This window comes from Hevea brasiliensis, chromosome 4, assembly GCF_030052815.1.
Source record: "Hevea brasiliensis isolate MT/VB/25A 57/8 chromosome 4, ASM3005281v1, whole genome shotgun sequence".
Taxonomy (NCBI): domain Eukaryota; kingdom Viridiplantae; phylum Streptophyta; class Magnoliopsida; order Malpighiales; family Euphorbiaceae; genus Hevea; species Hevea brasiliensis.
Genome location: NC_079496.1, coordinates 5,017,601 through 5,038,912, shown reverse-complemented (window position 1 = coordinate 5,038,912; position 21,312 = coordinate 5,017,601). Strand labels below are relative to the sequence as shown.

The 21,312-nt window shown below is 34.8% G+C and overlaps 5 protein-coding genes across 12 annotated transcripts; 1 reads left to right on the top strand and 4 right to left on the bottom strand.

The window, feature by feature from the left end:
- The first annotated feature begins 1,506 nt into the window (after positions 1–1,506).
- Positions 1,507–3,001, top strand: LOC131179099 (40S ribosomal protein S15-like). The gene is made up of 3 exons (XM_058144815.1): positions 1,507–1,542; positions 1,753–1,812; positions 2,528–3,001. Exons 1-3 carry the CDS (start codon positions 1,507–1,509, stop codon positions 2,798–2,800), a joined length of 369 nt encoding a protein of 122 aa, XP_058000798.1. The 3' UTR covers positions 2,801–3,001.
- A 174-nt stretch (positions 3,002–3,175) lies between these two features.
- LOC110673258 (transcription factor bHLH92-like) lies at positions 3,176–5,654 on the bottom strand. 5 transcript variants are annotated; one of them, XR_009148131.1, is made up of 4 exons: positions 5,279–5,654; positions 4,922–5,209; positions 4,446–4,693; positions 3,176–4,002 (listed from the first exon to the last, which is right to left on the bottom strand). XR_009148131.1 is itself a non-coding variant. In XM_058145132.1 (3 exons), exons 1-3 carry the CDS (start codon positions 5,600–5,602, stop codon positions 4,595–4,597), a joined length of 711 nt encoding a protein of 236 aa, XP_058001115.1. In that variant the 5' UTR covers positions 5,603–5,654; the 3' UTR covers positions 4,329–4,594. The 5 variants fall into 5 exon arrangements, 4 of the variants coding, with proteins under 4 accessions (XP_058001115.1, XP_058001118.1, XP_058001117.1 ...); XM_058145132.1 differs by lacking the exon at positions 3,176–4,002 and having other exon boundaries at positions 4,329–4,693; XM_058145135.1 differs by lacking the exon at positions 3,176–4,002 and having other exon boundaries at positions 4,329–4,686.
- A 906-nt stretch (positions 5,655–6,560) lies between these two features.
- On the bottom strand, positions 6,561–13,129 carry LOC110673225 (CRM-domain containing factor CFM3A, chloroplastic/mitochondrial). 4 transcript variants are annotated; one of them, XM_021836290.2, is made up of 11 exons: positions 12,085–13,129; positions 10,639–11,137; positions 10,429–10,559; positions 8,954–9,304; positions 8,538–8,694; positions 8,164–8,456; positions 7,723–7,782; positions 7,538–7,627; positions 7,300–7,455; positions 7,098–7,217; positions 6,561–7,014 (listed from the first exon to the last, which is right to left on the bottom strand). In XM_021836290.2, exons 1-10 carry the CDS (start codon positions 12,928–12,930, stop codon positions 7,110–7,112), a joined length of 2,691 nt encoding a protein of 896 aa, XP_021691982.2. In that variant the 5' UTR covers positions 12,931–13,129; the 3' UTR covers positions 6,561–7,014; positions 7,098–7,109. The 4 variants fall into 4 exon arrangements, with proteins under 4 accessions (XP_021691982.2, XP_021691981.2, XP_021691980.2 ...); XM_021836289.2 differs by having other exon boundaries at positions 6,561–7,009; XM_021836288.2 differs by having other exon boundaries at positions 7,109–7,217.
- A 2,060-nt stretch (positions 13,130–15,189) lies between these two features.
- LOC110673220 (protein ACCELERATED CELL DEATH 6) lies at positions 15,190–17,520 on the bottom strand (the record flags this gene model as incomplete). Its single annotated transcript, XM_058145131.1, has 3 exons — positions 15,190–16,056; positions 16,219–16,727; positions 16,812–17,520. Coding segments are annotated over 3 exons (1,881 nt in total), but the record flags the coding sequence as incomplete, so codon positions are not given.
- An 871-nt stretch (positions 17,521–18,391) lies between these two features.
- On the bottom strand, positions 18,392–20,686 carry LOC131179144 (protein ACCELERATED CELL DEATH 6-like). Its single transcript, XM_058145130.1, has 3 exons — positions 19,890–20,686; positions 19,276–19,805; positions 18,392–19,196 (listed from the first exon to the last, which is right to left on the bottom strand). The coding sequence occupies exons 1-3, from the start codon at positions 20,488–20,490 to the stop codon at positions 18,549–18,551; spliced, it is 1,779 nt and encodes a 592-aa protein (XP_058001113.1). The 5' UTR covers positions 20,491–20,686; the 3' UTR covers positions 18,392–18,548.
- Positions 20,687–21,312: the final 626 nt, after the last annotated feature.

Genomic DNA, 21,312 nt, shown 5'->3' with positions numbered 1-21,312 from the left:
TATATAAAATAAAAAATTATAAATATCACCATTCATTATTATTAATTTAGTTGTATAAAAAAGATTTATACATGTTGATTTTTTATGATGTCACAATTTTTTTTATTAATTTAATATATTTTTTAAGATATGATTTCCTTATGAAAAATAAATATTACTTTACGTAAAATTTATTAGACTAAATTTATAAATTTTGTAAAAAAGTATTTTTAGAAGTAATTATGGAAGCTTAATTGAACAAGCTACTAAATTTCAATGTCATATTCTCCTTTTTCTATTTATCATATTTATTGTGTCAAAAGAGAGAATTGTCTCTGTTATATAATTTAATAATTATTACTCATTCATTAAAATCTCCATTTAATTAAAAAAAAAAATTAGTCTCCCATTCTCTTTCCCAATCCAAGAAAGCAAAATTTGAGTTCCCTATTCTCCTCTTTTATAAACCAAATAATAATAATAATAATTGTCACGACCCAACCCATGGGCCGGACCGGCACTAGGACCTGGGCCAGCCTAAAGCCCCCGAGGCCCGTAGTAAGCCTAACTATTCATTAACTCAACTCTAAGGCCCATTTGGGCCCAATTTCAAGAAAACAAACGGACAGAGTCCGGCCATAAAATGGACTTACCAACGGGGAGTTTTCGACTCACCCGACCTGTAAACACAATATATAGTCAATTGGGGAGCTCAGCTCACCCTCCACATACTCATCAACATAAAAATAAATGGGAGCTCAGCTCTCTCATCCAACCCATCAAACATGCATAGAATATTAAGTTTACAGGTCCAAAATAATAATTTAGTTTACAGACCCAAATCAAATAAATATTTCTAACACATGCGGAAATTCTAAGATTTAACAAGTTTATACAAACAGTAATAATTGACCTGCGAGGGAGAAAGCAGGTTAACCTCAAAAAATATCCTCCTGTGGCCTGTAAAAATTTTTGAACAGGAGTGAGCGTTCGACTCAGAGAGTAAAATATCAATTTTAATCATAATCTCTATAACTATCTAAAACTAATGCAACCTGTGGAGTGAAATGCAACATCAGCAATAAATTCACATCATAGCATCAAAAAGGTAATTTGGAGCACTCACGCACCCTATAGCATCAATCATAACATATGGGAGCTGATCCCCTATACAGCTCTCTTAAATCCAACCTGGTGCTAGCGAATTACTCAAGCTCGGACTTCCACTTAATAACCAAATCGAGGGTCCCAGCGAATTACTTAAGCCGTGACTACCTCGAATGATCGGGTCCCAGCGAATTACTCAAGCCGTGACTACCCCGTCCTATCCATAGTCCACACCACATAACACGCACGCCAACGCACGCACACTGCTCCAAATTACCGCAACAATATTCATGGCACTTTAACAGTTATCAATGCAACATAAATCGTGCCTAGAGTTTAACTACATAATTATATGCATATAAGTGATGCATGGGCATGCTGAACATATAATAATTTAAGGATTTGGTTGTCTTCAGAAAAATGACTACTTACTTCAATGAAAATATCCTTTACCTGGTAATCTTGCCCTTATTTTGTGAATATTAGGCTTACAAGTTATGGATATTGACGCGGAGAGGGAGTTTAACAGAGTAAATAGCAAAAAAGGATCTATATAGCCTACCCCAACTAGTTTGGGATTAAGGCTTAGTTGTTGTTGTGTTGTTGTTGTTGTTTGTGAATGTTAGGACATATTGAGGATCATCAACAATCTTTTTTTTCTTATAGTTAATTGATTCATATTTGGGTTGCTTGTTTGCTGAGATAAAAGGGGATGCTAGCAGAAAGGTTTTGTGGATAGAAGAAAGCCTTCTTGGTATAATTGGAGATTTTGGCAGTTTATTCTGGAGATCATGTGAATTTGGAATCATAATTATGATCAATATTATTTCAGGGAGAGTAGAAGAATCTGGTGACTGTATATTGTTTTGTTGCCTGCAAATCTGTTTGATGGCCTAAAAGGAATTGTTTCTGCTTATTTTGGGTATTCTTTTTGGGTATCACATCATTGCTAAAATGTGTTGAGCTGAATTAGTAAGTTGAATGAGATGACATTGAACCCTGAAGATAGTGAATTACTTGTAGATCAAGTTGTTGGTAGATAATTGATTTAGTAATTTCTTTACCTGACATGCAAACAAGTAGTCTGTTGATTGCTCTGACGAAGGCTGATATGCTGTTGATTGTATCGCTGCATAATGGCCATCTCTGATTGAACATTTTTATTCATTACAGTTTCGGGGGCTTTGGTAGATTAGAATTGTAATAGTGCCAGGTGCTAAGTTGTTTTACTCTATTGAATTATTTTTATATTCTGATCCGGTTTGCAATATAATGGTGTGATGTTTGTAGATGTAACAATTTATTTAATTTTTGGTGTTGTAATAGCTTTTATTTGAATGAGATGCCTGTCAAACTCATTAGTTCATAGGGCATTTTGTTTCACTATTGTTCTCTTGGCCGTGTTCCGTCTTTGGTAGTGTTCATCAGCACTAAATGATAGTTTCTTTCTAATGTTTTGGAACAGAAAAGGGAGGCTCCACCTGGTGAGAAGCCAGAATCAGTTCGAACCCACCTTCGCAATATGATTATTGTACCTGAAATGATTGGAAGCGTTATTGGTGTGTACAATGGGAAGACCTTCAACCAGGTTGAAATCAAACCTGAAATGATTGGTCATTATTTAGCCGAGTTCTCAATATCATACAAGCCTGTTAAGCATGGTAGACCTGGTATTGGTGCCACGCATTCATCTAGGTTCATTCCTCTGAAGTGAACTGTTTGGTTGCAGCTTGCACGCGCTAGTTGTTTCCTATCATATGAAGACGTCTTTGTTGATGAAATTTTTGTCTATTTTAAGTTTGGCTATTTTAGGTCCTTAAACTCTTATTACAGAGAGTAGGCCCCTATTTCTGGATTGAAGAGCTGATGTTATGGATTTTTTTGTGGTAGTCTAAATGTGTTCTTTATTTCTCGATTTTGCGAGCTTTTTTAAAATTTCATTTGGATGCATTATAAATATTTCCTTTTTCGTATACATATGATAATAATTTTAGTTTATTCAAACGAGTACAAACCATTCTCAAAGCTCTACTGATGAGTTAATGATTAGATTTTGTTCATCTCTAGTTTGACCTTCTGTCTCATAAAATGAAAATTGAATTGTGAACGTCATTAATATTTCTTCAATAGTAAATGACTAGAAGATTTAATGGCCTTGGGATCAAGGTCAACAGGAAAACCAGATGGTCTTGTAATAACCTGGCGATGTTTTTAACCAAAAAAATTAAATAAAAAGCGACATTGTTTGTGTATAGATTTTAATAGTTAAGATAAATTTTTGGCCTTTAAAGGGAGGGAATGTACCTTGGAGGCTCTTCTGGCTCTACTTCTATGGCCAACTCTGTAGAATTTTTTTGTTGACCAAGTTCTGCCTCGTCGCCCTCCTAGAACAACCTGTGCTTCTCTGGTTGGTCCATGGTTTTAGCATTCTTTGTCTCTTGTGGGTTCCTGTCTTCGGTTGCATTTTTTTGGAGGTAGAAGACTTGTTCTTTGGAGCCGCCTTCTTTCTGCTAACTTTCTTTCGCCATGCTTGGTTTTTAGCTTCTTGTTGTGTCTTCAACATTCTCCCTAGTCTGTGCGGAGGCGTTGAGCTGTAGGCATGTTGGGCTTTCTAGCTGTTCAGATGGGGCACCATTTATGTTTCTTGGACTGTAGTCCTTTTTCTTATAAAGCTAGTTGTTGGACTGTGAATCTGATCCTATCATACTGGGTCATGGGCCATATTTAAACAGCAAATGAAATATCGTCTGCCTTGCCATTTAAAAAAAAAAATCGCTTTTTTTTCTCCCTTCAGTTCCTGATGTGACAATATGGTAGATTTGTTTGAGAATAACTGGATTCACTTGGCAGCTCCAAAGACCATATCAGGAGGGTGTGGGGGTTCTGGTTCAGGCCTCATTTCCATTGAAGCATCATCTGGAATTGGATGCCTCCTCGTGTTAATATAAAATAGATAAATAATAATAATAATAATCTTACGTATGTGTGTGCATGAGTGAAAAGTAGATCTGATAAAAGTTTAGTTGGAATTTGAAATTGAATTGAAACAGTTGAATTTATTTTAAAAGTAAAATTAAATTAAAATTTCATGGGTTTAAATTGAATCAAAATTATTTTCTCTCATTTGAATTGGATTGAAATAGAATTGATCCAATTTAAATTAATTTTTTTTCTTGAAAAACAAAAAATTAAAAAAAAATAATTATCAGAAATCAAAATTAAAATTTTAAAGGATCTTGCAGTTGGATCTGAAGCTCACAGTTTCAATTCAAAATCATATCAAAATGAACAGAATTGCTATAATAGTCATACTTGGAGCCTTTTCAATTCAAAAAAAAATAATAAAAGAAAAGTCCAACCACAATGCAAGAATCCATGTTGACAGCGAACTCGTTGTTGATATTTCTTCGAAGGTCAAAACGTGTAATGGCAAACTGACTTTTTCTCACACCACCACCTTTGCATATATTCATTTGGGCCAATGAATGCGCCAACCAACTCTATTGGTTCAGGTTTGTTGCAACCTTCCGGAAAAATGGCTGCGAAGATTCCTCTCAACATCCTCTAGTGTTCTCTGCACTGTCTTTCTTATCTCAGCATCTGAAATCTTCCAAAACATTTTGACAAGCAATTAGATTTCACATGGTTGAAGTTTCAAACTTGCGTATATTATATATCCCGTGTGCATGTCTTATAGCCAGTGCGCACACGTGCTTTTTTTCTCTATTTGTGTAATGATCAATTTAATTTTAATATTACAATTATAATTTATAAGATGAAAAAAAAAAAAAAACTCTTTTTCCTACGCAAGCTAAGTTGTCAGAAATTGAATTACCTCGGTTTCAATATCCATTACTGCCGCAACTTCTTGATCAGAAAACCTTGATTTAATGCTTGTGATTTTTGATCCAAAGCTATTCAAGCACTTAAGAACCTCCACCATATAATCAACCCCTGATGTTGAATTTCCTACTTTGAACTTAATCTTTATACTCCTCGGTACATTTCCAACCTTGATCGCCTTCACTTCGAGCTCATGGTTTCTCCTCTCCAACACCTCCTTATATTGCTTCAGCTCAAGAATTCTCTTCGCCGCCATTTGCACAATCGAGTTCTTATCGTTCTGCAATCAAAGATCAAATAAAGAAGTAATTAACTTCGCCATCTTCATCATATCTAATTAATTACTAACCTTGGTGCCAAGGGGCAACACAGCATGAAGCGCTAAATAGCCGTTCTTCTCCTTCTCTCTCCGCATTCTCTCGCTTATCTTCCGGCGGTAACATCTTGCACTCTCGGATTCTTGACTTCCAACTCTTACAGGCCAATTTCTCCTCATGAAGTCAATCATTCTCTTGTTCATGTTAGTAGAATTTGATCCATTGCCAGAATTACTTGCCGAAATTTCGCTTGTGGGTGTGCTTGAATAGGGCAGGAAAGCGCTTTGGTTCAGTGGAGTAAGCTCAAACCAGAAGGCAAGATCATCACTCTGCAATTCCTGAAAGAAAAGATCCATCTTCTTCTCTGGCTAGCGGCTGTTCTAGCTCCCCCGAATTTCAAAATTCGGTTTCCACGGCTATATATGTAACAGATTTCTCTTTTAAATTAAAACAAGTAATTAAAGCACGTTTCTAATGTGGTCCAATTCGTATGGTCTGGTTCTTTCGATTTCCCATTAGTCAATGGAAAGAAGTCGCGTTTAGGAGTAGGAGTCATTTCCTGGAGGATAGTCCATTGAAATGGGACCTACTCTACTCTCAACCTTGAAATATAATTATTAATTTAATTAAAAATATCACCATTCATTATTGTATAATTATCATAAAATTATAATATTTTATAAATATTATTCTAAATAATTTATATAAAATAAAAAATTATAAATATCACCATTCATTATTATTAATTTAATTGTATAAAAAAGATTTATACATGATTTTTTTTTATGTCACAATTTTTTTTATTAATTTAATATATTTTTTAAGATATGATTTCCTTATGAAAAATAAATATTACTTAACGTAAAATTTATTAGAATAAATTTATAAATTTTGTAAAAAAGTATTTTTAGAAGTAATTATGTAAGCTTAATTGAACAAGCTACTAAATTTCAATGTCATATTCTCCTTTTTCTATTTATAATATTTATTGTGACAAGAGAGAATTGTCTCTATTATATAATTTAATAATTATTACTCATTCATTAAAATCTCCATTTAATTAAAAAAAAAAGTCTACCATTCTCTTTCCCAATCCAAGAAAGCAAAATTTGAGTTCCCTATTCTCCTCTTTTATAAACCAAATAATAATAATAATTATAATAATTATAATAATAATAATAATAATAATAATTAATTGTTCATAATTGCCGGTATGAAACGTGCAACTCAGCAACTTTTTTTTCTTTTTTTTTTTTTATCAACTGTTTCAAATAGTCAGCTGCAAGTTTACAGAATGATGAACATTGTAAGCACTGGCACAGATGATCACATACTGTATTTCAGGGAGGGAAATGACATTGATAGTTAGTCATTTACAATTTTCGTCTCTCTCCATGATATCAGCAAAGCTGGTCAGGCTCTTAATTCTAACTTCTGTTATAAGAATTGGAGACACCAATTTACAAGAAAAAAATAATGCAAATATAGGTAACGTATACCTGTGCCCACACAAATGTTCTGTACGCTGATTATAGGGATGTGCAGGTGGTCAGAGATCCTCATTGCCTTCAGGCATCATTCTCCTTGCTGTAATCCTGCTGCGATGCGCACCATATTGACCACTGCTTAAGCATGTCTTTAGCAAACCTCAAGTTGTTTTAGAGCATTCACAGAAGAAATTTGTAAGGGGACTCGGAACAGAGTTATCGCTTTCAACATCATTATCGCTTTCACCCTCAAGTGCCTCTCGATATGCTTCATATCTGTCCTATTCAAGTGGATGATAAATGGATGTCAGGTCAGTGGATTTAACAGACAGAAAAAGTCAAGAAGAGTACTGCTTATGCATACCCATTACAAACCTCAAACATTGTATGGAAAACTTGTATGGTGATTTTGAGCTAAGTTATCACTTTCAAAACCATCCTCATCATCATTTTCACCATCAAATGTCTCAGGATATCTTTCCCCCTATTGAAATGGATAAAAAGGAGGTGTTAGACTAGTGCATATAACAAAGACAGCTGATATAGAAGGTTATGCATATGGAGACCTCAGTTTCCGTTTCTGACTCTTGGCTCTGGACATCACAAGGAAAGTTTGTTTCCAGATGGATACTTTGAACTATGTTGCCAGTTTCATCATCATCATCATACTTAGCATCATATTCACTGTTGTATGCCCCAAGACATGCTTCATCTCCTTCCTCCTATAAAAAGGAAAGAAAGAAATAAGGTGCTTAAATGCAGATTTAGCACATAAAAGAATAAAGACATTAAATATAAATATACCTCGTTGTCACCAGCATCCGTAGGATAAGAAGCATCTAATCTGTCATACAGCTCTTCGTCCCCTTCATCTTTCACACTCTCCATTCGTTCCTATAAATGTCAATATGAAACAGAAATATATAAGATTTGATTGATGTTGAAGGAGAAGTGCAAGAACTAATATATATATATATATGAAGCCTTACAATTTCACATCTAATTTCGTCCACTTTCATCTGCAGGGCTGAAACATGATTGACAAGAGCCTGTTTGACAATATAGTTAGAAAAGTTAACCACCTGAATTGTTGTCTGCAAACATCAAGTCAGACTTTAAAAATATTTCATGATTGGCATTAATCATCCTGGGCTTATATCAAATCTTGTGCCTTATTACCGCACCAACTATAGAAACAGACTAAAGGTTGATTCATGACGTCAATGGTCTGAGTTTCAAAAAAATGTCCAGATCATGAATAAGAAGAAGAAACTGAAGACCCCACCCTCCATCACAGAGTACCATGGCCAATGCCTGGCAGTCCCTGTTCTCACTAGCAACTTAGACATCTACAAATTGAATGGATTTTGGCTCAAACAGTAAGCAAATGCAAGTGTTCTGATCAACGATATACAGATTTGTAAACATACCTCACGCCTTTGCATCTCTACTGAACGAGCCAAAGCTTTCCTCTTTGTTAAGAGATTTCTTGGCCTCAATGTGGAAGGTCGCTGGTAATTCTTTCCTCGAAATACAATTATAGCATAACCTTTGGAAATTCTGTCTACTGAAACCAAGACACCCCCACTTTCAGCTTCAAGTGCTAAAGCAATTTTTTTAACCTGTTCAAAACTTTTGGCTTTCAAAATGATCTTAACCAATTCACGGTATTTCCAGTGCAAGTGCATATTCTCCACCGTACCATCAAAAACACCTCGTCTACCTGAAGCAAGTAAACAGCCCCTCATAAAATACTCACAAACAAAACCGCAATAAATTTATCACATAGGAAGTTCCATCGTACCAAGAAGTAAGAAAGCTTTCATCCTCAAGCCAAGCTTTCTAAACATATATCTCTCCTCATCAGTTATGCTATCTGGATCAGCCTGTCTTTCTGCTGGCTTTAAAAACTCTTCCACCTTAGATAAGGCTCGTTCAGCTTTAGTTAACTTCTTTTCAGCCTAATGGGCAAAACACCAAGTAGTTTAAAATATGAAGATCTTTAAGACTTAACATGTGGTACAATGAATCTGTGAGGCATTATGCTATGTAATGCTAGAGCAATAGAAACTATATTCCATATCAATGTATCTAATAGCTTAGTAAGAAAAATTTGAACCTTGAGCAACAGTAACACGTACAAATTCATATTAAAGAGTTTGCATATAGTACGTTAATGAGTGAAAACACTGCATGAGACCCAAGTTTGAAAGAACTCACAAAAACAAGTTTGCTCTCAAGCTTTCTGACAAGGTTGGCATGCCGTGCTATTTCAACTTCTCTCATAAATTTTTCCCTATGATTGTCATCCAAACTCTTTCCCCACTTTGCATCTGCATCCAAAGTTTCCTGGAGAGTGCCAGCAGTTCCTGACTGCTCCATTGTTCCAGAACTCTGAATAACCAAGGCTGATGCTCTTAATCGTGCCTGCTCCTCTTTGTCCTGTAAGGATTTTGCCAATCTCTCCCTTTCCAGCAATGTTTCAGAGACATCTGGTGACAAAAAATCCTTTCCCCTATAGAAGACCAAGAAGTCCTTGTTTCTAGAAAGCAGCATACCCCCTGTCAATTTCTACGGCCAGCAAACAAGATCACAATCCATTATTCTGTATGCATCGCCCAGTAGCAAATTAAAACTAAACCAGTTGCCAGAAGATAACTGATTTATCAGTTTTGCACCATGAAAAGGATGCTGTACTTATTTGATAGTATAGCTCAGGATCTAAAGTGATTGATAGAACTAAGTATATATAATGATAAAATCATAGTAAGGAGATCAACAATCATACACATTACTGAAATTCAAGAAGGCACTAGCAGGCCATTGATGGCTACATAGAACACTAGGGGGCCTAAGGTTCTGATAGGGAATTTTCTACAGTAGATGCTTGTTCTGGAATTTCTAGGGAGGAGGAAAGACATCTTTTCTCCAACCAGTTACACTAGTGGGAGTACAGAAAAAGAAACACCCTCTGAAGCACCAGAACAAATGATTCCTTAGATTCCTTAGCAATTTGTCTACTCAATTTGCCAGTAGGAAACTATTGCAGAACCAATTGGTTACAAGAACTTTGGAAGAGTCATTATCACCATAAGAACGTAAAATAAAGTTTATTTTCCCACCAAGGGCTAAGAAGAAAAATATAAGTAAGTTGCGCGATTAAATTATTACTATAAATTTTTATTTTAATAGTATGATATATGCATGAAGTACACGGTGGAAGAACAGGAATTTTCCATCACAGAGGCTTTAATTGTTAAATGGAATAGCATGGGATATTATGGCAAATAGAATAGCTATTCCATGTTCAATACCCATTCTCAACTTTAATTCAAATTTTAAATGTGAAATAGTTATTTATAGAATAGAATAGCCATTCCACAATCATAACTTTGATTGAAATTTTAAATATTGAGTAGTTACCATAGAATAGCTATTTCATAAATTTGTATAATATAAATTCCTCATAAGTGAGGGAAATTCATTCTAGGGGTCATGGAATAGCTATTCCATTCCAACTCTTATATTCTGCGAACCAAACAAAGCCAAAGTCCGACGGTATAAAATTGTGCAAACAATAGTATAAAAATCATGAAAAACATGTGGCAGTATTTACATATGGAAGAAAATAATAATTCACCCAATTGTTCAGAAATTTTGTGTCCCATTTCGGCAGTTGCTGGATGTTCCATTACCTTGATATCTTCAGCCATCCTTTCACTAGTAGTCAGTTGTACACCACGTTTAAGTGCAATCTTTGCAATTGAACTCTTCTCCCATAATTTGATCATAGCAACAGCCAAGCCTTGGAGCTGCCTGCTTCTGCCTGGAAAGGACACTTGCATACACACTTATAAAGAGACTTTGAAATTGCACAAAGTAATGAAAACGGAAAAGTGGCATACCTAATGCAAAGTGAGGAGGAAGAACCCTGGCAAGCCTTCGTAAGGATGTTGCCTCCTTTTGTCCAAGAGTAGACCTGACTCCATAAGGAAGTATCCGGAATGGAGGTTGGTAACCAGGAACAATGCCAGGAAGCAGATCTGCATCCACAGGTAATGGATCCAACCCTGGCCAATCTGTGTACCTGGGACCCAGACCTTCCAACAGGTTGTTTACTTCATCTTCGTACTTTACTTCTTCCAGCATTCCTGTTTCTTTCTTCTCCTCACCCTCCACAGCAGCATCTGAGTTTGATCGAGGCATATCCAATTTACTGGAAGAAGCAAATCTAGATGGACTCATAATAAGTTTACCAGTGGGAGTTGGTAAGGAATTAGTAGATATCTCATTTCTCTTCAAAATCCGCTGGTTCAATTGCACCAAGGGAACCTCATAACTCACACCTCTATATAAAGATACAGAAGTGCCAGACCTCCAAATCACCAAACCACCAGTTTTCCTCTGAAAATATTTTAATTTAAAAAATGAAAAAAAAGAAGAAGAAGAAGAGAGATAGAGAGAGAAAGAGCGAGACATAACAGTATTGATCAATGGATTGAAAAGAAATATCTTTTCAGATGCCCTAGTGAAATAATCTTCTTACAAATGATCATCGTGTAATTAGTAACACCTTTCTCCCCCTCCCCTAAACCATGGAATTGGAGGGTAGATTACATCACATGACTGCATAGAAGACAATGCATGAAAGCATATACAGAAGAAAATGGTTCTAAAATTATTATGCATTGTTCATTTCTTTAGGAATGAAATAGTGCTAAAATCATTATTCTTACCCCTTTTCAGTGCCCAGTCTATAGTCTACTATTTCACCTACAGTTTATGTCATCTCAACAAAAAATGTTAAATGTTAGCGCCATTAACATGCCACTCATTAGCCTGATGGTCACTTCACGACAAAAAATCATTGTGAAGTGATCAGCTTGCTTGTGTAAGTTTTTGATATCTAGTTGTTGCACGGATATGACTTAGTTATCAACTTTTTATCTCCTTCAGATTTTAATTATCTTCTTATTTAAGTGAAATCAAGCAAGAATAGTTTCTCATTGTATTGATGCATTCAGTTCAGGGTGGAATGATGAACAAAGTCAGCTTTGATAGATTCTGGCATGGTAACAGTGATAACAGATGGTGCATACAAAAAAATGATGAAGCCTTATGCTTGCAGGTAGACTAACTCTTGCAAGCACATTTTTCATTCCGGTAAATATGACAACCGTGAAAATTTTCAGATCTGGACACAAGACCCAAACTCGTAAGACTACAGGCTCTACTTCACACCTACACATATTGATTTAGTTTTCTTTTCTTATCCAGCGAAAAAATCAAATGATGATGATAATAATAATAATAATAATAATAATAATCACAAATAAAAATGCTAAGCAAACCTCAAGTATCTCATGCATCCTCCTCATATTAAGCGCAGGTGCTCCCTCAACTTTCACCCTTACAATCTCCGAGTCCTTCCACCTCTCATGAATGGTATCCACCACTTCCTGAGTAACTCCTGCACCTTTAACCCTCACCTTGCTCTTTATTTGATACGTCAAGTTCCTCAACCTCCTCAGCTCTGACTCCGGCAATGTCAACTCTGCCAATGCTGTCCTACTCTTGCCCCTCGCCGTCCACTCCCTCTCATCCTCATTCTCCTCCTTTTTAGGTTTCTCCCACGGAAACCTAACCTCCCCATTACTCTTAAACAGATCCTCTACTCCTAAAGGTGATTCCCTGGAAATCCCACCTCGTGAATTTGGCAATATTCCTTCTTCCGCATAGAATATATCCTCTACACTCCCTTTCTCTATCATTCTCTCTGGTGTTTTCTCTTTCTTCTCATTAGCATCACCATCTACGTACCCATGTTTCTTCAATTTTTCTACAATTTTGTCCATTGTACTACCACCAGTACCGCTGTTGTCGCTATTTCGATAATTAAAGACGGCTTGAGGGGGTTTTGGGTGGTTCTGTTTATTGGGTTTGTTCCATTTGGAGAACCAATTGCTAGTCGTTGAAACTTTGTCAATCGGTTTCCGTTGAGAAACTGGTTTGTCAGTGGCGAGAAAACTGGATTTTCTTGGTGGGTTCTTGTCACACAGTGAATTTGCGTAGAGAGTGCGTGCTCTTAGAGGGATTGAGGAATTGTACCTGAAGAAATGGAGAGGAGAGCCGTTGAACTTGGAGAAGGAGCTTTGAAATGAATCGAAGTGTAAATGGCGACCAGGTACCAAAGCCATTATAGCGAGACTTAGATACGGTAGACTACGCAAAGAAGGTATCTGGTAATTGAGTTCAAAAGGTGGAGAGTGATTGATTCAACTAAAGAAATTTGGAAGATCCTGAGGATTTTGCAGGGGTTTTTGAAGATAACATCTACCGCTACCCGGCACAGCTCTGTAAAATATCCGATATATGTTTGGACACTCGAGAATTGATATCCCCATTCAGACGAAGAATTCTGTATCCCAGATTAAAGAATCGGACAACATCAGTATTCTATTACTATTACTTTCTTTTTTTTTTTTAATTTTAATTGCATATTAATCGTATATAATTGCTTCAAAAGAAAATCGTACATAATAATTAATATTAAAAATATTTTTTAAGAAAATTTTATTTCTTAATAGGATTTATACATTTTATGAAATATTACATACTTTTAATTCTAATAAGTAAAATAAAAATATTTTAAAGAAAAAAAAACACAAATTCTCTTTATCAAGATCAACTCTTTCTTTATTTATTTATAAAAAGTTTATATTTTTTTCAAAATTTAATGATATTTTATGTTGAGAGACAAATATTTGGTAAAGAATATTTATTTTTTATTATTAAAAAGGAAATTGCATTTAATAAGATTTATGTGGACTTTTTAGAGATAATATTTTTCAAGAAGAAGGTAATTGCCTAATTTAAAAAAGCAAATCAATGAGCATAAAAAATAAAAAAAAAAGTTTTAAATTTGAGTAAATATGATGAATTATATTAATATTATTTTAATTATAAAATTTAAAATTAATAGTTGAGATTTTATTTTTTTTTAATTTATATAATCCTCACAATTAAATTTAAATTTTAAAATAATTTCAATTATTTATTTAAAATTAAAAGGTAAACACAATAAGTATATTTTTAGAGTGTGATGTTCTCGTCAACATAAAATGATATAAATACAATTTCTCTTTTACATTCAAAGCTTAAACAATTTGAGATATGAATTCTTCGATTTTAATATTAAAAATAAACTTTTTTAATTATGATTTTAATATTTAATAGATGAATTTTATTATAAATAATCATCCAATAGAGTACATCTTGCATTTAAATATTAGTAAATTACACATTATGACAATCTTTTGTATTCAGAAAAAAAAACTCAATAAAATTTAAAATACAACTTATTCAAACTCAAGATATAGCTACGTCGGACGTATGTTTTGAATAAGTAAACTTCAAAGCCAAAACCTGAATCTCAGCATCCACCAGTCAACTCCAGAAGCTTGAAAAAGAAAATAAAAATTACATAACCACCTGGTAAAGTGAATGCTGCTGCTGCGAAAGTTACCGTTGCTACTAATGCTGCAGCTACCAAATGGGAGTCTTTGGCATTCTGTAATTCTGCCAATAAAAATTTTCCCAAATGGTCCACTTCCATGGTCTTGCATCAATTCTACAATTTCTTCCTGCAATGCTCTTGGATTATTACTTTGAAAATTATTATATTTTTACTTAAGTTGGCTTATAAAAACAAATTTCATTTCATCATTTCTGAGACACTTAAATATTGCTTAGTGATAACTCATCAATATAATAGTATAGGTTTCATCTTATGATAGGAAAAAATAATATATTTTTTAAAATAAATTTATTATTTTAATATTGAGAAGAAAATTATTTGTTAAGGTTTTAATTTTGAATTTATGATGTGGACTCTTTAAATTTAATATTTTTTTAAAACAAAGGTAATTGCTTAATTTATTTTTCTTTAAATTTATTTGTTAAGGTAATTGGAATTCTTTTATTAGCAAAATAAAATATTTTTAAATTATAAATTTCAAATTTTAATGTAACATTCTAGGCAAATTCTACATCGACAAAATAAATTTATAAGTTGGTGGTTTTACATTTATGGATTTATGAATATAAACACACATATCTCTCCCGTGTTTTGCCGACGTGGGATTTACCTTGGGTTACCTAGGGTGTTACATTTAATTTTAATTTGAAATTTCATTCATTAAAGAGATTATCGTCAACATAAAATGACGATAAGCACAATTTCTGTTTCACGCTTTATGTACAAAATATTAAAGAGGAATTCTCTAATTTTAATATTAATAATTAATTCTTTATTATAATTTTTTATATTTAATAGATGATTTTTTTTTGTAAATTAATAGATAAATTTTTATCATAGATGATGTATAATTATTTATATAAATAAAAATTATCACTTTATTCTAAAAAGAAAATCCATTCACAAAAGAAAAAAAAAATACTAATAATAAGTTTTCGTTAGACATTTGAACAAACTCATAAAATTAAAATCATCCAATCTTAGATTAGTAAATTACACATTATGAGAATCTTTTGTAGCCAAAAGCCCCCACCAACGCCGGAGCTTATATTTCAGCATCCACCAGTCAATGCCACAAGCTTATAAAACGAAAAAGAAAAAAATTACTAAAATCTTGTTGAAATTAATTATTAAAAAAAAAAAAAAACAACTTACACAAATAAAAGGGACTTTGACGCCAGACTCGCCTCAGGGATCTGGATATTGAGGTACCACTCCTTTCAGTCTGATCACGCATTATGGAGCCTATCACCAACCTTGCACTAGCATAAAACACATAGAGGAAAAAGCTCAATCCAATGACACAAGTAGCAATGGCAAGCCCCATGGAAGGTGCTAAAACTGCATAAGTTCCTGTCACAAATGCAACCACCATTGCTCCCATTGCAAATACTATGAACCATAGTGCAGATCTTATTAACCAATAGTATCTTTGTTTATATCCCAACATTACCATGATAAAGTGGATGAAGACTGAAGAAGTAGACAGCACCATTGCTATAGCATCTGTTATTACAAATGCTTTAAATGCTGAATTTTTGCTTAGAATTGGAGTTCCTCGTTTTGATTCATTTTCATCACTTACATAACCACCTGGTAAAGTGAATGCTGCTGCGAAAGTTACTGTTGCTACCAATGCTGCAGCCACCAAATGGGAGTCTTTGGCTTTCTCTAATTCTGGAATGACCTTTTCTTCTCTTTCTTTCCTTTCTTCATCCCAATTTTTCACAACCATCTTCCCAAAAGGCCCACTTCCAAGGTCTTGCATCCATTCTACAATTTCTTCCTGCAATGGTCTTGGATTATTACTTTGAAAATTATTATATTTTTACCGAAGTTAGTTTATAAAAACAAATTTCATTTCATCTTTTCTGAGAAAGTTAAATATTGCTTAGAAATAGTTGCAATATCTTCTAAATTTCTAATTGAACAAGGTTAGATGGCTGACCTGTCTTGAGGAAACATCATCAGTTACATAATATATATTCTGCATCAAGAACTTGAAAACATCGGTATCTCCATCGCGTATGAAAGAAGGCAAATAGGGGCGAGAAGCTAAAAGTAAATGGAGAGGTGTGTTCCCTTTACGATCTTTCCCATTTAAAAGGTAAATCAATGATGAATTTTGAAGAACTTCTTTGAATACCCCATCACTTTTGCTGATCACTGCATAGTGCAGAATGTTCCATCCTCTAATATCAGTGAGTTCACAACAATCTGGACATTTAGAAATAATCTTCTTCATCACACGCACAAGGCCTCGAGCAGCTGCAATGTGAAGAGCTGTCCTCTTCCTCCCTTTATCAGAGACATAGGCAATAGAAATATCCTGATCTAATAGCTTTTCCACTATTGATACAGAACCTTCATACGCAGCATAGTGAAGTGGAGTCCACCCATTTTCATCTCTTTCTCTAGCCAAACTACTCATTCTCTCCAACAGTTTGCTTACAGCATCTGGAACAAAGTCATCAAGAAGACCAAATTTATAATTACTAATATCAAGAATCTAAATTAACAATTAAATTAAGCTTTTCTTACCTACATCCCATCTGATTATCGCCGCATTCAACGCTGTTTTACCGTTGGGGCCTCCATAATCTAAAGATTGTGAATTGGGATTTCTTAAAAGTTCAATGACTATATCTGTACATTCGTTATCAGCAGCTATGTAAAGTGGAGGTTCCCAACAATCATTGGCAGAATATGTAAACTCAGGATCTTCAATGCTCAAAATTGCCTTCACAACATCGAGACCATTATTATTTCGTGCGGCCTCATGCAAGGCCGTTTCTTTCTTTTTATTTGTGATCCTTACCATCTGCCTGGCGGCTGCCATTTGCCTGGTTGTTGCATCTTCTCCGCTTTCTACATCTGTAGGATCATATAAGGCAGCTTTAGCCTGTTCGATTAGCGCTTTTGCTGCATCAGAATGACCATACCTGGCTGCTATGTGCAACGGAGTATCACCATCGACATTGACCTGAACTAAAAGCGAGGGACAAATGCCAAGTACCTGTCCTATGAAATCGGGGGATCTTTCACTTGGAGAGGTAAGGTAGACGTGCAATATTGTGTTTTCATTTGGGGTCAATAAGCGACGAAGATCTGTATAATCCTTGAAACAGTCAATTATGCCTTTTGCTGCCGCCTTCTGTAAGTCTGCTTCCATGTATGCGACAGTTTCGATTGAACACACAAGAAAGTGGTAGAATTTGTCTTTGTTGAAACAAGTAGGTGAGTTGAATGCTTAATACGTTTTTTGGAAAGTTAAATAAGGCAGCCACTGCCTAGTCTTATCTCTACAATTGAAGGTTCTGAACTATCAAAAACAACAATTAGCAGACATTGAAGATAAGAAACTTGTGGCCAAGGTTTATATTATAAGCAGCATTAAACATAAAATGGATGTATGTAACCTCAATTATTGAGCAGGATAGGACCCAGCATTAAACATAAAATGGATGTATGTAACCTCAATTATTGAGCAGGATAGGACCCTTTCTTGATAAATTAATAATAGTACAAAAAGTTGATGTGCTCACAACTTATTTTGCATTTACTTATTGCACAATTATTGAGCGACTGATATGCTCTTTAGCTAATACCTATTTCACTTGACAATTAGATTAGTTCATCATTAATTCATCCTCTGGATTGCTTATCATCTTGCGACTCAGTAAAAAAATAAAAAAATAAAAAATTCACCTTGTGTTTAGATGAAAAGATTTGGGAATGTGATATTTGATTTTTTTTTTTCTTTTTAAATACAAGTTTCTTTATGTAATTAGATCCATTAATTTATATTGGATTCAGAAACATGAAAATGCCTTATTTTGAGTCTAAATTTGAACTATCTTGTAAAAATTTTATCATTTAATATCCACCCAAAGGGTCATATTTGGTTCATGCCAATGAAAATGGAATTCTCCTGCAAAACAGAGGAAGAGAAGGGGGAGAGAAGAGACATATATGACAAATAGAACTTTGATTTTGGGTCAAATAGGAAATTGGCCTATGATCAATAGATGATTTTGATCAAATTAAGAATAGGCCTATGATATCAATCATAACTTTAAACAAATAAAAATAAGATGAATAAAGTTTGATTTAATGACCTATTGAATTATGAATTGGGTTTATTGATTCAGTTTGACATATATATAATGCCAAACGTGTTTGCTGCTATGGATAGAAACTCTTCATAGCTGTTTGTTGAAGAACTGTAAAACCAATAGAAGAAAAAGCTCAGGGCAATGAAACATAACTTGGGGTTTGCTAGGATAGAAGGGGCCTTGACAACCTGATTTTAATCCACATTCTGGAGATACTCGTTGCAGCTTCTAGGTAGGCTTTTTCTAGATGTTTGCTATATAACCTTTTCAGCATGTAAGACACATAGATAAAGAAACTAAGGCCAATGAAACAGGTGGCAATAGCAAGCCCCAAGGAAGGTGATAGAACTGCATATGTGCCTGTGGCAAATGCAACCACCATCGCTCCCATGGCAAACATGATGAACAAAAGCGCAGACCGGATTAACCACCAGTATTTTTCTTGATATCCAAGCAGCATCACAATAAAATGAATAAAAACAGAACAAGTGGACAGAACCATGGCTATGGAATCTGATATGACAAATACTTCAAAAGCTGAATTTTTGCTCAGAATTGCAGTGCCTTGATCAGGGTCTCTTTCGTCGCTTTTGTAACCTCCTGGTAATGTGAATGCTGCAGCAAATGTTACTGTTGCTACAAGTCCTGACACTACCAAAAAGGAGTCTTTAGATTTCTCGAATTCAGCAAGGACTTTTGCCTCCTTTGGTCCGCTTCTCAAATCTTGTATTTCCCAACTGCGTTTCTTGTTGATACAAATTTGGCCCATTGGTCCATTACCCAGATCTTCCATCCACTCCAAAATTCTTTCCTGCAAGACAATTAGCTAGTTAAATATGCATCAATAAACTTGCTAACAGTAGCAGAGGGTGAAGGGCCAAAAGGCTAACCTTTGGTTGTTGAAGGTCTGCAAGTAAGTTGTCTCTAGAGCGCACATGCTGTTTGTAAAACGCATTGAGATCTTCTTCTCCATCACAAATGATAGAAGGCAAGTAAGGGCGGGAAACAGCAAGTAGATGGAGAGGAGTATTCCCTTTGATATCTTTCTCATTTATAAGTTCAATCAGCGAAGAGATTCGGAGGACTACTTGTAAGGCTTCATCACTTTTGCTAATCACAGCGTAATGAAGAACATTCCAGCTCCTATCATCGGTGAGTTCGCAACAATCTGTGCATTTAGAAATAATCTGTCTCATTATGCGTGCATTTCCTCTGCAAGCTGCAATGTGAAGAGCTGTCCTTTTTCTAACGTTGTCCACAATATAGGCAGCAGATCTACCATATTCTAATAGCCTCTGCACAATAACACAAGCCCCTAAATCATCCATGCCATATGCAGCATAGTGAAGCGGAGTCCATCCATTTTCATCTACTTGGATGGCCAATTCCCTTTTCTTTTCTAGTATTTCACACACAATCCCTGAAGGAGATCAAGGATACAACTTGGTTCAATAATTTCTACGTTTTCCCTTGTTGGAAGAAGTGTGAAGTGGTATGAACATACCTCGATTGTGGCTCAATACTGCAGCATGTAATGCCGTTTTGCCCTTGGGGCCAAGATAAGCCAGAGATTGACAAGTTTTCAACATTTCAATGACCATGTACAGGTACCCTTTTCTTGCAGCCAGGTAAAGTGGAGTTTCTTCGCAATCATTGGCAGGATATTGAAAATAAGGGTCCAGATGGGTCAACAATTTCACAACTTTCAGGTGATTATTTCGAGCAGCTTCATGTAAAGCTGCGTCTTTCTTTACATTCACCATCCTCAGCATCCGTCTGGCGGCTCCTATCCCACTCTCGAGATCTTCATTGGGAACATTGGCCTGTTCAATTAGCAATTTCGCTATATCGAAATGCCCATACCTTGCTGCGATGTGCAACGGGGTATCACCATTGATATTGATTTGCCACAGCAACTTTGGACAAAATTGAAGTGCCTGTTTGACAAAATGGGTAGATTTCTTACTGGGAGAGGTTAAATGGATATGCAAGATTGTGTTCTTTTTTGGTGTCAGTGCAAGGTCTAGACTTTCTGCATATGTTTCCAAGGTATCAGTATTGCCTTCTGCTGCGGCTTTGTACAATCCAGGATCCATGTATGCCATGGCCTGTAAGTAGCTATTGAGATCTAATTAATTACCCTCTCCCTTGCATCGTCTTCGATTGAAGTGCTTAACTTGGAAGGAAACCCATTTACTTTTTGTAAATTAAATTAATGAACCAAAGACGAAGTCAACTGTTTTGGGTGAGATATTTTATTTAAGGTGGGCATTGAAGCCAGCGGTACGTTTCTTTCAAGTCTTTGAAACTGGAAGATGTCCTTTCCTTCTTCCTTGGAATAATTTATATAAAAAAAATAAATTTATAAATAAATTTTATATTCATTTAATGGAGAAAATTCAACTATTGAGGTGATGTTATGATATTAATGTGCGTGTCTTTTTTAATTTAGAAAACAAACAAAATAAATACTGTATGAATCGCATTCTATTTTTTAAAAAAATTAGATAAATAAAAAAAATAGTTATAAGATTTGAACTTTGAGCTCACTCTTAATTAACTTCACTTTTATCATTAAGTCAAGGCACTATTTTTAAAGAGAGAATTTTCTCTCCAGTATTCTTTGATTTTTGGGTTTTTCAGTTCAGTCAAGCATTTCTTGGTAGTTTCTTCTGCCTTTTGGAATAGGGGATGGTGTTTTCCTCCTCCCTCCCTCTCCAGTAAGGTATATATATTTTTGGTTTTAACTTTGTGGTTATGTAGATCTTAATTGGTAAGGATTGTAACAGATCGAATTTTTATAGGTATTCAATTTTATCAAATTCTAATAAAATAGATTTAAATATTATATAATCAAATTCGAGATAGATTTAAATTTAAAAAATAATAACCGTGATGAATTTCAGTTAGGTTTGAATTTTATATAT